Here is a 14891-nt window from a genome sequence, read left to right as displayed (position 1 = left end):
ACTTAATTTACTTGTGTGGCTGCCAGCCAAATAGTGTTGCACTTCTGTTGTCATCTGATGACAATTAAGCTATTTTCTGCAGATTGTGTTGCACTAATGTATTTTCTGTGAAGGAAAACTATAGTTGCACGTCCTTGATCACTCTATTGAAGCAAAAAAACACTTGACATTCAATAAACGTGACCCCTGTCAATACACAACTGGACTCTCCTGCTCCAGCTTTCTCCTGTTGTGCTATTTACAAACAAACACATGACTGTTTCAACCGTTCTGGGGAACTATGGTAAGCTTCATAATGTCAAATAATGTGACGGGTGAAATGAAGAGCGGAATCTGCTTTATCTCCCAAGTATTGAAAAAGGTGGATTATTAATCATGGAATATCAGTCAGACTCAGTCAGAAGAAATGTTTCTTATMCGAGCAGTTAAATGAATCCTCTACTGTTTCAATAGTAGTACAGTATCAACAGCATCCATTTTGTAACAAGTGCAGTAAGGTAGACATCACTCTCACCCCCTGTTTATCTGGACAGTAAAAACAGAGCATTCATTTTGTAATTAGCACAGCACCTACATATAGGGGCTGCTGACAGCTGAGGTATTTATGACTGGTGTCCCTCAGGTTTTAGATAGGGGGCTCTCGTTTCAGTCGCATACTACACATCCTTATAAAACACCTAAAGTAGAGAGGATTAGTGTGTTGAGTGAAGCAGTAGCCAGGCATATGGGCGTGTAACTAAAACTGCAGGTAGAAATTGCTGTTATCTTGGAGCGTTATACATTTGTGAATATGTACATTTGTAGATTGTATAAATACAATGTAACAACAAAAATACAGTGAGGATATGAGAAATAGCCTAGCGGTTAGAGCGTTGGGCCAGTAACCGAAAGGGCGCTAGTTTGACTCTGAGCCAACAAGGTGGAAAATGTGATGTGCCCTTGAGCAAGGCAATTAACTGTAATTGTGGAGACCCTGGCCGTGACCCTACTCTGARTGGGATATGGAAGAAACACATTTCCAATTCACACATCTGTACATGTGTGAAATAGGACAAATGTAGGCACCCACATTATTATTAAATATGGCAATTTCTGGATATTATTTATTCTTAAAATGTGAGTATGGAATGAAATCTACTTCCAGTACTGTATAAAAAAACACAACAGTAAACCAACGTGTTTTGACTTTTTACATTAACTCCTAAATCAAGATTTAGATCTCTTTTTTTCTGGACTAAATAGAATGGTAATTCATAGTCCTACTTGAACATGGTGATAATCCAACTCTGTTATTCTTCGCCYACATTGGCTAGTCTCGGTGGAATCGTCGCTGCTCTATTTTTGGAATGTTAAACTGTATGAAAATAGACAGTGTCCCGGCTGGTGGTGGTGCTCTCCTTCCAGAGTCTCAGGGAGAGGGCAGCCTGGTATCAAATGTCAGTCGGTGATGCATCAGGAGACATGATGCTTGAGTCAATACATTGCATTCAGTGCAAAAACATATGTGGCAGACAGACATATACAGATGTATTGCCAGCAGCATACCACCCTGCATCCCACTGCTGGCTTGCTTCTGAAGCTAAGCAGGGTTGGTCCTGGTCGGTCCCTGGATGGGAGACCAGATGCTGCTGGAAGTGGTGTTGGAGGGCCAGTAGGAGGCACCCTTTCCTCCGGTCTAAAAAAATATCCAAATGATTGGGGACATTGCCCTGTGTAGGGTGCTGTCTTTTGGATGGGACGTTAAACGGGTGTCCTCTGGTCACTGAAGATCCCATGCCACTTATTGTAGGGGTGTAAATTCCGGTATCCTGGCTAAATTCCCAATCTGGACTTCATACTATCACGGTCACCTAATCATCCCCAGTTTACAATTGGCTCATTCATCCACCCCTCTCCCCTRTAACTATTCCCTAGGTTGTTGCTGTAAATGAGAATGTGTTCTCAGTCAACTTACCTGGTAAAATAAGGGTTAAATTAAACAAGAATAATAAAATATATAGTTTCTAGAACTGCAGTATATAGTTTCTAGAACTGCAAGACCATTGTGTCCAATGGAGGTCAAACATGCTTTTGGGCCAATTGACTTCAAATTTCAWATGCCAGGTCATGACGGTCCCCCGGTCACACATGTATAATTTGGGAAGATTCAACCTTTTTAATCCTTCGAAACGGCCCCTACAACCCCCAATTAAGTCAATTCTTATTATCACAGGAAATTCAATGACTCTCTTTAAGGGACACTCTTTAACAATGCCCTGAGTTTCAAGTCTTTGCATTAAGAATTTACCATTCTACAGAGAATGGAACATGGAAGACAGTGTTTTTGTGTAACTGCAGGGAGAGAATGAAAGACCATGTTGAGGATGAATTAAGCCACTTCCTATTAACACAGGGCATCCCTATAAGGTCACAATGGGGTATGTTAGCTAGCTATATCACAGTCCACTGGGGCATCATGGTTATGTAAGCAGTGTAGGTGATGCTTTTCTATGGAAGAAAGGCCTTGTTCTCTGTGGGACCAAGTTTTCACTGGGAAGAGTTCCTTTGACATGGTCAGGTGTAGGCTTGCGTTCAACGGGAGCGTCTGCTGAATGATCCCATACTTGAATTGTATTTCTAGCCTCAACCGTTTTGCCAATGTCACTCAAAAGCACCTTAACTCCGCTTCAAGTTCATACCTTTCTGCCATGTAGTGTTAATAATTGTTAATTGGGTTAGGGTTATGTCTAAGGTTGAGGCCCTAAACCTAGATTTAAACCTAGATTCAAGTCCTCATCCCGGCTCAACCGGTTCTTAACTGAMTTGCATAGTTAAATAAAGGTTAAAACAAATATATATACAGTGGGGAGAACMAGTATTTGATACACTGCCGATTTTGCAGATTTTCCTACTTACAAAGCATGTAGAGGTCTGTAATTTTTATCATAGGTACACTTCAACTGTGAGAGACGGAATCTAAAACAAAAATCCMGAAAATCACATTGTATGATTTTTTTWAAGTAAATAATTTGCATTTTATTGCATGACATAAGTATTTGATACATCAGAAAAGCAGAACTTAATATTTGGTACAGAAACCTTTGTTTGCAATTACAGAGATCATACGTTTCCTGTAGTCCGTGACCAGGTTTGCACACACTGCAGCAGGGATTTTGGCCCACTCCTCCATACAGACCTTCTYCAGATCCTTCAGGTTTCGGGGCTGTCGCTGGGCAATACGGACTTTCAGCTCCCTCCAAAGATTTTCTATTGGGTTCAGGTCTGGAGACTGACTAGGCCACTCCAGGACCGTGAGATGCTTCTTACGGAGCCACTCCTTAGTTGCCCTGGCTGTGTGTTTCGGGTCGTTGTCATGCTGGAAGACCCAGCCACGACCCATCTTCAATGCTCTTACTGAGGGAAGGAGGTTGTTGGCCAAGAGTTCGCCGATACATGGCCCCATCCATCCTCCCCTCAATACGGTGCAGTCTCCTGTCCCCTTTGCAGAAAAGATCCCCAAAGAATGATGTTTCCACCTCCATGCTTCACGGTTGGGATGGTGTTCTTGGGGTTGTACTCATCCTTCTTCTTCCTCCAAACACGGCGAGTGGAGTTTAGACCAAAAAGCTCTATTTTTGTCTCATCAGACCACATGACCTTCTCCCATTCCTCCTCTGGATCATCCAGATGGTCATTGGCAAACTTCAGATGGGCCTGGACATGCGCTGGCTTGAGCAGGGGACCTTGCGTGCGCTGCAGGATTTTCATCCATGACGGTGTTAGTGTGTTACTAATGGTTTTCTTTGAGACTGTGGTCCCAGCTCTCTTCAGGTCATTGACCAGATCCTGCCGTGTAGTTCTGGGCTGATCCCTCACCTTCCTCATGATCATTGATGCCCCACGAGGTGAGAACTTGCATGGAGCCCCAGACCGAGGGTGATTGACCGTCATCTTCAACTTCTTCCATTTTCTAATAATTGCGCCAACAGTTGTTGCCTTCTCACCAAGCTGCTTGCCTATTGTCCTGTAGCCCATCCCAGCCTTGTGCAGGTCTACAATTTTATCCCTGATGTCCTTACACAGCTCTCTGGTCTTGGCTATTGTGGAGAGGTTGGCGTCTGTTTGATGGAGTGTGTGGACAGGTGTCTTTTATACAGGTAACGAGTTCAAACAGGTGCAGTGTATCAAATACTTGTTCTCCCCACTGTATATATATCCCTAACCCTGGCCTTTTCTCAATTAGATTTGCTTACCTCCTGCTTCCTTCCTAATCCGTCCTCTCTAGCCTCCTTTTGGAAAAGGTCAAAGTTAATCGAGGAGTGAACATGGATGGAAATGCACTTCCCCCCTCGCATGTCATCAGGCAAATGACCTTTTATAGGGGACGATCCCAAAATAAATGTGTAAAGTGATCAAAACAAATGAAGTTAGTTGTGAAAGACATTTTAGAGAGAAACCAATAAGTAGCATGTTGATTTTAAACATGTGCATGTTTTTCTCTGACAAAACAAAAGCTGATTCAAAGGGTGTGTGGCAGATTTCAAAACTCTGATACACATGAGCATCCTCGATGAAGGGTGGCTATCAAGGAGGGGAGGGACTCGCTACTGTTTGCCTACTAACGAATTGACACATTCCTCGACCACTTATCGGTTACCGGGTCATGGAGGAGAGGGGACAGAGGATGGTCTTTTGCCCTAATGAGAATCTCCCCCTAGCTTAATGTCCACATCCCGGCTCAACCCTATCCCTAACCCTAGCTCTCAATACTGGTGTCCCCAAGGGCTCGATTCTAGGTCCTCTTCTCTCTATACATGAATTCACTCGACTCCGTCATATCCTCACATGGTCTCTCCTATCATTGCTATGCGGATGACACTCAACTACTTCTCTTCTTCCACCCTTCTGACACCCAGGTGGTGACACGCATCTCTGCGTGCCTGGCAGATATCTCAACTTGGATGTYGGCCCACCACCTCAAGCTCAACCTCGATAAGACGGAACTGCTCTTCCTCCCAGGGAAGTTTTGGCCGCTCAAAAACCTCTCCATCACAGTTGATAACTCCAGTGTCGCCCTCCCAGAGTGCAAAGAACCTAGGCGTGACCCTGGACAACACCCTGTTAATTTCTGCAAACATCAAAGCAGTGACTCGCTCCTGCAGGTTCATGCTCTACAACATCCATAGAGTATGACCCTACCTCACACAGGAAGCGGCGCAGGTCCTAATCCAGGCACTTGTCATCTCCCGTCTGGACTACTGCAACTCACTGTTGGCTGGGCTCCCCGCTTGTGCCATCAAACCCCTGCAACTTATCCAGAACGCTGCAGCCCGCCTGGTTTTCCACCTTCCTAAGTTCTCTCATGTCACCCCACTCCTTTGTACACTCCACCGGCTTCCAGTTGAAGCTCGCATCCACTACAAGACCATGGTACTTGCCTACGGAACAGCAAGAGGAACTGCCCCTCCCTACCTTCAAGCTATGCTCAAACCCTACACCCCGAGCACTCCATTCTGCCACCTCAGGTCTCTTGGCCCTCCCACCCCTTTGGGAGGGCAGCTCCCACTCASCCCAGTCCAAGCTCTTCTCTGTCCTTGCACCCCAATAGTGGAACCAGCTTCCGCTTGAAGCTAGGACATCTTCTGAAAACATCTGAAACCCTACCTCTACAAACAGTATCTTAAATAATCCTYCTCCTCAACTTGGCTGAATCCTAGCCTTAACTTTAACCTTAACTTCTTGTTCACATCGCACCTCAACCCTAACCCTATGGCTTGAGTTAGGGCTGAGCCAGGATGTGAACATGAACTTAACCCTGTCTGTCTGTCTGAGAGGTGGAGGTTGAAGAGAGGAGGGGTTAGAGAGATTAGGGGTGGGAGGAAAAGGAGGTAGCAAGAATGGAGGGGAGGAGAGAAAGAGGGGAGAGGGAGGGAGAAATAAGGGAAGGAGGGTGGATGAAGAGTAAGTAGAAAGAGCGATAGGGCGGGAGAGAGGGGATTAGAGAATAGAGAGAACAGCTATATAAAAAAAAAAATGACAGACTATCTGTCTGAGTTTATGCCYGTCTTTCACCAATTTACCCATTGCAGCTTTATCACCAAATGTTTTGCCTTGAATGCAATGTATTGACTTATGCATCAATACCCTTGATGTATATCTATGCCTCAGTATTCTTGAGGAATTTCTATTTTGATATGCATCTTTTTGCATTGAAAGCAATGTATTAACTTATGCATCATGATGCATGTCTTTTTGCAAAAGCATCATGTTGCAACGGGTCATCATGCTTGGCATGTTATGGATGGTGGCCTTTGGGATATCTTACTGGATGCTTGGGGTGTTACGGACGGTGACTTTGAGTKACACTTTGCCATGAACTGCTCCTGATTTTAGCCCCAGTCTGACATGGGAACATTGGAGGAAGGGGTTATGGCCCAAGCTGTCATGATAATGTAAACCCATATGTAACAATAATTATTAATAATTTGATGGGTGCTTATATTTGTCCTATTTTAGATGCAKGTGTGAATTGCCACGGCCATTCTCAATGGCGATTCTAGAGCCATTAGGGTTAAGTGCATTGCTCATGGGCACATCGACAGATGTTTCACTTTGTTGGCTCTGGGATTCGACCTTTTCAGTTACTGGCCCAACGCTCTAACAGCTAGTCTAACTGCCGCCCATGTGTGAAGCCATATGGTGCTATGTTTAGTTGGTCTGGTCCCATACTGTATGTTCTGTTGCCAAGTCTTCTATGGTTACAGCATGACCATAATAGAAGAGTATGGCATGTCAACGATAGAAAAGTTGTCTATAGCACATGGGACAAGGCTAGAAGAGTTGGCTTCTGGCATGTGTGACCCTTTTATAATGTTTGTCTTGACTCAAAAGATCTATATCCTATGTGGTATAGTTACTTAGATTGTTTTAAACATTACAATTCATACATTACAATCCCCCCCTCCCTGTTCACACCCCTCTTGTTGGTGGAGAGAATTTTGCAGGGTTAAAGCTTATTTCTGGAAATTCTACACWWTTTGTCATGGGGTGCAAAGAACATTTTTGCGGTTTTGAAGCTAATTTTCTTGYAATTCTATACATTTTACCATGTATAATGTGTGTTCATGTGATATTTGAGTGAGTAAAAAATTCCAACAATATCTATGGGCTAAAAAACCTAAATAAAAAAACATTAGCTGACATGGGCTAGTTGATCTGGACATTTCTGACAAGTTATAAATAGCTCTCTAAGGTATGAAATGACTAACATGACAAGAGGAACTGGTGATGCACTACCCAATTTCAAAATTGCACCTTGTGCATTCTACTATTTTAGGTTTCAAGAGTAATTTTAAAGCCAGACTGAATTCCTTTAAATCATTTTTAAAAMGTTTGTGAACCACTGCTTTAGACTAGGTTGGGTTTAGACTAGCCTAATGTTGAGGCCAAACGGCATTGAGCCACAGGCCTTTCTCTTAACACCTAATGGAAAGAACACTGGCCAATATGACTCCGTCACCAGCGTAGTTTACCATTGCCCTTTACACACAAAGCTTTTGTGTTTTTCCAAATGTAGTGTGAGTAATTTGAAATGTTGATTTTTAGATGTCAGTTTACTGAGAGGCCCGTCTGTAACGTCCAAGGGCCTGTGCTGGTCAATGGACTAGAGATTGACTAACACTGGTATAGATTACTCTAATGTCTCCAATATCCCATGTGGTGTATTCCGYCTCCCGTACCTGTGTGTTTGGGTGAGGAGGAGCTCCCTCCCTGCTGTCCCCTGTGTTATATTCTCCTGTGGAATGTGCCACAACAGCATGGCTAAAATAAGACACCAACACGACTGAAGAGGGGGCTGGTATTAGCCAGCTAAATGTCAGATAGTGGAGATAGCTGSACTGTGAAGACATGTTTTTGTTTGACATGACGAATGGCTTTGCAGATTTATCCTCTTCAATCAAGTTGACCTTTCTTTAGTTTAGATGGTATATCGGTTTACTATTTACTTTTGATGGGTTGAATGTTACTGGCATTTAGTATTCAGTCCCTTTTTTATTTTACCGTTGTATTTTCATCTATGTAGAGGGAGAAGCCAGTGTGTGCGCTGTATGATTCGCTCTTAAGTCTCTAAGCAGCTATTTTATTTATAACTGTTTATTTATGTTTGTACTATGTTATGGAACTGAGGAAGTTTGTCAGATTAAAGATTTACTCTAACATTTTAGATTTGATTTGTTTATTTCCAAAATGCTTTATCCACCGATGTTTCACATTTGTGTTCTTTTCATCAGAAATAAATGCTTTATGTGTAAAATATCACGGTCTTCAGATTTTTTTTATTAATATATTTTAGATATGTATTGCATTTGGTTTTGTTGCAAAACACTATCCATTGTTTAGCTGGAATGGAATGTTYGTATCTTGTATAATATTTAACATAGAATTCTAACACATCACAAATCTAGCTATATATCTGCTATAGTGTTTGATTAAAGTTTGGCCTCTTCCCAATTTGCACCCTATTCCCTAAATAGTTCACTACTTTTTACCAGAGCCAAGATCTCGTATCATTGTACTGATTAATTTATATATATATTAATTAATCAGTACAATGATATGAATATATGATATGAATATATGTATGTCATATATGAATATATATATATATGTCAAACAAAAACATGTCTTCACAGTCCAGCTATGATATGAAAATATATGGGTTTTTTTTGTGGCACATTTGATTGTGGTGAAGCTTGCAACCTCAGAGGTGTTTTGTAACTAAATGTGACTGTCTAGTGATAGGTTAAACCAATGACTGTATATATGAATGGACAATGCCATTGATCACGTGACACCATTCATTTGTGAAGACTCAACAGCGCATTGAAGCCAAATTTAGTTGTTTAAGTTGGGGTCTCATGGAGACATAACATACACAGTTTGAGCTACTCTTTGGAGTGACGTTGCAAGCTCTCAGTGCTGCCACCTCTCATTGAATAACTTKAATTGAAGACCGACCGGGGTACTGCAGGCTACCATTAGCAACTAAATGATCTACTTATGTTTGCGATTTAAAAAAATAAATAATAATAATTCAAGGACATGCATATGGTATATTACTAGCAGTTATTGGTACCGTGATTGTTTTAAAAACATTATTTATTTATACTAAGATTGACCATGAAGATCGCCATTTTTCCATTCATTATAATGGGGGATCCTGTTTTCTGCTAACAATGCCTGTAGTACCGAAGTTGGCCTTGAATTTATGTGGCTTCAATGAGAGGGGGCAGTCGTTCTCCCCTGGGTTAAACACGTCTGTCATTTAATAACCCATTCCATGATTAGATGTGGRAAAAACACACCAATCTCTTTCATAAGTTCTTTAARCCAAAAAAGCTAATTACCAACATTTCTGAAAAGGGATATRTAGCRTTTTGGAATTCAATCAATTAAACTCTCTTCATTTGGGTTCAAGTAATCCAWAATCACTTCAGCTGTTATGATAGTGTGCCTTTTTATAAGGCATTCATGGCTTGTGCCTATAGGTGATTGTTAGATTCATGAGTGGTGGCTTGAATGTCAAAGTGAAGCATTGCTGATAAGCTACTGGAGGTGAGCAGAGCCCATGAGAGTCCCATGGTGGAGTGGATGAAATGTGAACCAGGCTGTACACATCACCCACGTCACTGGAAGTATGGCCTTAGAAATATGTCAGCACAGCAGGGTGGGCCTGGAGCCGTGTGGGTGTTGTATGTCAACCCGCACCCTGTGCTGGGTCGTGACTGCTGAGGGGCATGTAAGGGCTGTCATGTGACTGAGCGACGGCCTCGACCTGACATAGACACTGCCAGAGCTGGAGCCTCCCAGCCTCTCGGGCAGCTGTCCAATATAGGATGCCCAGGCTAGATGATATATCACTACTACTACTGTATTGTACTGTAGACTAGATATCTGTTCTGTAGGCTGGGCAATGGTGTTGTGGTAGTAGTACATGAAGCTAGATAGGGAGGGAGGGAGGATAACTATATTCCCCTCTACTGCAAGAATATTACTTTTCTACACATTCATTTGATTGATTTGTTYGAAATTTGAACCAGGTTTGGATTCATTTTTTAGGTATTTGAAGATGTTCTCTGATACTGTGTGGTTGTCCAACCCGTTCCTGACAACCTACATACGGTACAGCCAAATGAGTCTACTGTATTGTCAGACTGACAAGCTTTGCTTACACTGCACTGTGAATATGATCCACTGAAAACAGTTGATTGCTGTGCTTTAGGGACAGGACGGGTTGATATTTTCTTGGCAGGTTTCCAGGCCCTGGTAGCGCTTAACCATGCTCTGCTAATGATACATGAGGATACTTAATGATATTGAAATCAATATTCTTCTGAAAAGCTAAATCTATTGGGGACCCACTCCACTATTACAGTATTATGTGACAAGCACATACTCTATTGCAATGGAAAATCCCAATTAGAAAGACCACTATTTTTATTTATTTTAGTTTCACCTTTATTTAACCAGGTAGGCCAGTTGAGAACAAGTTCTCATTTACAACTGCGACCTGGCCAAGATAAAGCAAAGCAGTGCGACACAAATAACAGTTACACATGGAATAAACAAACGTACAGTCAATAACACAATAGAAATTGAGTTGATATCACCTGTGAACATAGCAACCGCACTACAGGAGATTTCTAGGGAAACTATGTATACATGACAGGCCTGTGTGGATCAGTGCTAACTGTTAATTATTCTCTGGTCCTTGTCTTTCCTCCAGTCTCCGGCCTCTCATCTTCCCCCACCCCACCCAGCACCCCCAGCCTGCACATGCTGTTCCCCCAGGAGGTCCACCAGAGTGCCCCAGAGTGCCTGGAACGCTCCCTCTCATCACCCCCACCAGACGCCGGACAGCGCCTCAGCCTGCCGTCCTCTGCCAAGCCCCCCATGTCCTCCTCCTTTCCAATACCCTACGCTTTCCCACTGCCCCAAGCTACCTCACAGCCAGTGAGTGATACCTCTTACTACCTACTACACCAACTGCTGAGTTACTGTGTTTGTTAGTGGCAGTGATAATTGACTGTATTGAAGCAATATTTCAGGGTTGCCAAMGAAATGTGGTTTAAGGGGGAAAGCTGATGTGATTTTCTGAGTCTCCTAGACCTATACAGTGGTAAAATATATAAATGACTGGAATTAAGTGATTGTTTCAGCAAAGTCGGTTTGTTCAGCTCTAACGTTCAGCTCAGCAGAGTTCAATACTAKCCTAATCAAGATGTTTGAACTGATATGTCTGTTATGTTCCCCTCTCCTGTTGGACAGAGACCTTGATTTGATTGATGTGGTATCTTGTTAAAACTAATAATTCAAGTAACTCTGTGTGTCTGTCTATTTGAGCTATAGAATTATATCTACCCTGACAGTGTAAGTCAATATTTCATCACCATCCTTGTTTTTTTTGTTGCTTATTACACCCAAGGCATCATGATTACAGCCATAAGTCTCTCTCTCGCTCTCTCGCACTCTTTTGCTCTCTGTCTCGGTCTCTCTCTCTTTATTTATTTATTTCCATCCACACACACCAGGCTCTTACCCTAATCAAAGGAATGTCTCTGCCAAATCCAATCTGGAAGCGTTTGAATGAAACAGCCCTCCATCTCAGATTTACAGCCCCATGTTAACATACTGCACGTTCCCTTCCCTGTGGCAGTGCAGCAGCAGTAGAGTGGGATGGGATTCATGCTGATGCGGGGTTAGACGGGCTAGATTTATGACAGTGCAGTAGTGGTTTTGGCTGGAGAATTGCTGTGTCACCATGAGGTATAGGGTGACTGGGGGGTTGGTTAGGCATCCCAGGCGTGAGCTATCAGGGCGGTTTCTTCTACTGCAGTGGGTTGTCAGTGCACTGGTAGGGTCTAATCAAGGGGCTAGGGGAGACTACTAATACAAAAAGATGGTTTTGAATCCGCATATGCTACAAAGAGCACAATATGATTTGGCTCATAGAACGTGCCATGATGATGAAGTGCTTTGTAGCATAGGKAAAGAGGCAAATTAACTGCACACTGACTTATTTTGTTATTGGATCATTTTGCTGCAGTACACAACCTCTGCACCATGTCTTAGTCATTGTGCAAGTAGCCTACTTCATCCCATTCATCCCTTGCCATTATTATTGTAAATAATTGTCAATATAAATAACTATGCGTTGTGTATATTGTTGCATTTTAATGTCCTGCAAAACAGTTATGGGCATAGAAAAGGACAAGGAATCCTTGGCTTCTCGCTGCTAGGCAACATAAAGGATTTCCTAATATGGTGAAGAGCCTTGGTCGTKCTGCATGGAGGGTGTGTCTCTAGAGCGTGATCATAATAATAAATGAAACCTTAACGATTTCCGTTGTCGTTCACAATACACACAATGCGCAGAAAAATATCTACTTAAGACGATACACTGCTTTTTAAATTAAAGTATTATTTTGTTTATTTATCCGGACATGTTGCACACTGTTTATTTATCCGGACGTGTTGCTCACTCCTCTGTTTTAGTCAGTAGTATGATCCTACTGTAGGCAACGGCTTTATTGACTGCAGCAAAATAGATTTAGGAATGTTCCACTACTACAGTTAAGGGGCGTGTAGTCTAATAATAATGTGCCWTTAAAGTTACTGGCAGCCAGAGCCCCCGACATGAATTGCCCACATACAGTAGAAACTTGGACAAGGGCACTTGAATGAGTTGCGTGCAGTGCGTATTGTGCGTGTCAGACGGGGCTTGCTTTTCTTTTTGTTGGTTTTGCGTAAGGACATTTTAGTCTGTCAGTCTCTCAAATGTATGATTTTGTCACGGTGGAACGTGCCAGCAGTTATTGAATCTACATAGTTTTTTCGTCCACACTTTGGCAAACGGCGAGCTGTTGTGCGCCTGCAGCTCGGCTGGTCTGATATTGGTGTGCCAGATTTGGAGCGCGTTCTTCACCCCCCCTGCCTCTTATTCTTACAGAATTTCTACGGTTTATTCGAAGGCATGTTGGAGAAACTTGAACTAAACGATGATGGTGTTGGTAAGTAAGTGCATTTTACTGCATTAATAACGTACATTTTGATTTTATTTGACGTTTTTGCAATTTTATTTGGATATAGTTCAAGACCAGGCTCAATGGTACTGATTGCTTCTTTGTAAAGTGCTGGTGTGAATTGTAATGTGAATATTAGTTACATTTAAAAATATATATATTTTAGTCATTTAGCAGAAGCTCTGGATGACTTAAAGTAGTGAGTGCATACCTTTTAATACCTTTTCCTACTGGTCCCTCATGGGAATCGACCCACAACCCTGGCGTTGCAAGCCCATGCTCTACCAACTGAGCCACATGGGACCAGTTACAAGCTATTGAACACCTGTCGCTACATATCATAAAATAAATCATATTTAAGTCCTATTATGCAGGATTTGTTTTGATCATGCCTGATGATAGCGCCATAGCAGCGAAGTAGGGGTGCTGAACCCCCCCCCCCCCCCCCAAAACAAACTCGCAAAAGTAGTGCACTGGGCCTTTACTAGTCTGTATTAGTTGACCAATATAGCTATCTGTAGTGTGCACCCGTTGGTGAAAAGCACTCCCATCCCCAAACATATTCCTGCGGCTATGGATAGCGCAAAGCCTCATGCAGTGGAATCAATCTCAACCCATGGGTGCACTTTGTTAGAATAAGGAATTCCCCCAGCCCAACCTCATTGGTTCAGTATACAGTATGATGACTAGTGAAATGATTTGATGTACTGTATACACAGTGTGAATATATATTTTTCTACCCATCTTTCCAGCTGCTGAACCAGAGAGTGATATTTACATGCGCTTTATGAAGTCCCACTGCTGTTATGACATCGTTCCCACCAGCTCCAAGCTGGTCGTGTTCGACACTGGCCTACAGGTAAGCCCTGCTCACAAGATGATGTATACATAACTTTGAGAAGCACTAACTAACTTTGACCTAAGTTTGACAGTATCTGTTTATCTAACAGGGTGTGTCTGAGGAACATTCTTATGGGTATTGAAGTGCATCCTTGGTCTAAAGGCATTGGAAATTGCAYGGTTAATGTTCCATGAGGAGAGCATTACTATTGACTCATAAAAGGTTAAACAGTAATCATAAGGAAGTACAGAAACACTGATGTTTAGGAGCTCAGCCACCAAATCCATTAACCTCATGGTTTCAGTTTCCATATGAAACCCATCAAACCAGAACGCTTTATTGTTTTATTTAGGATTTACACTAAACATTTTACAAGATGTGGAATACCATCAATATATTTTTTTGTTCTCGGATTATGATCCTTTTTCACAGGTGAAGAAGGCGTTCTTTGCCTTAGTGGCCAACGGGGTGCGTGCTGCCCCACTATGGGATTCAGAGAGGCAGTGTTTTGTGGGTAAGGCACACCCTTCGTGTAGTATGACATACATTCACATGCAAAACACCTACATCCACCAATGAATGCATTCTTAAACTATTCCACATTTTGTTGTACATACGTACAGTTGAAGTCGGAAGTTTACATACACCTTAGCCAAATACATTTAAACTCAGTTTTTCACTATTCCTGACATTTAATCCTAGTAAAAATTCCCTGTCTTAGGTCAGTTAGGATCACCACTTTATTTTAAGAATGTGAAATGTCAGAATAATAGTAGAGAGAATGATTTATTTCAGCTTTTATTTCTTTCATCACATTCCCAGTGGGTCAGAAGTTTACATACACTCAATTATAGTATTTGGTAGCATTGGCCCTTTAAATTGTTTAACTTGGGTCAAATGTTTCGGGTAGCCATCCACAAGCTTCCCACAATAAGTTGGGTGAATTTTGTCCGTTCTCTTGACAGAGCTGGTGTAACTGAGTCAGGTTT

The 14891-nt window shown here is 42.2% G+C and overlaps 1 protein-coding gene across 5 annotated transcripts in view; it reads left to right on the top strand.

Moving 5' to 3' along the window:
• LOC111957022 (5'-AMP-activated protein kinase subunit gamma-2-like) overlaps positions 1-14891 on the top strand; it is a 58724-nt gene that overhangs the window by 28807 nt on the left and 15026 nt on the right. For 4 of the 5 annotated variants that reach the window (XR_002876332.2, XM_023977734.2, XM_023977735.2 and 1 more), the window contains 4 exons: positions 10766-10992; positions 12989-13049; positions 13814-13920; positions 14335-14416. Coding sequence is in view for 4 of the 5 variants with exons in the window: in XM_023977734.2 (XP_023833502.1) it covers positions 10766-10992; positions 12989-13049; positions 13814-13920; positions 14335-14416 (477 nt within the window). In the remaining variant the exon portion in view is untranslated. Of the gene's footprint in view, positions 1-10765; positions 10993-12388; positions 12786-12988; positions 13050-13813; positions 13921-14334; positions 14417-14891 lie in introns of those variants that run through there. The other variant, XM_023977737.2, reaches the window with a different exon arrangement.

This window comes from Salvelinus sp. IW2-2015, linkage group LG32 (genome assembly GCF_002910315.2).
Source record: "Salvelinus sp. IW2-2015 linkage group LG32, ASM291031v2, whole genome shotgun sequence".
NCBI classification, from domain to species: Eukaryota; Metazoa; Chordata; class Actinopteri; order Salmoniformes; family Salmonidae; genus Salvelinus; species Salvelinus sp. IW2-2015.
This window is presented reverse-complemented; position numbering and strand designations above follow the sequence as displayed.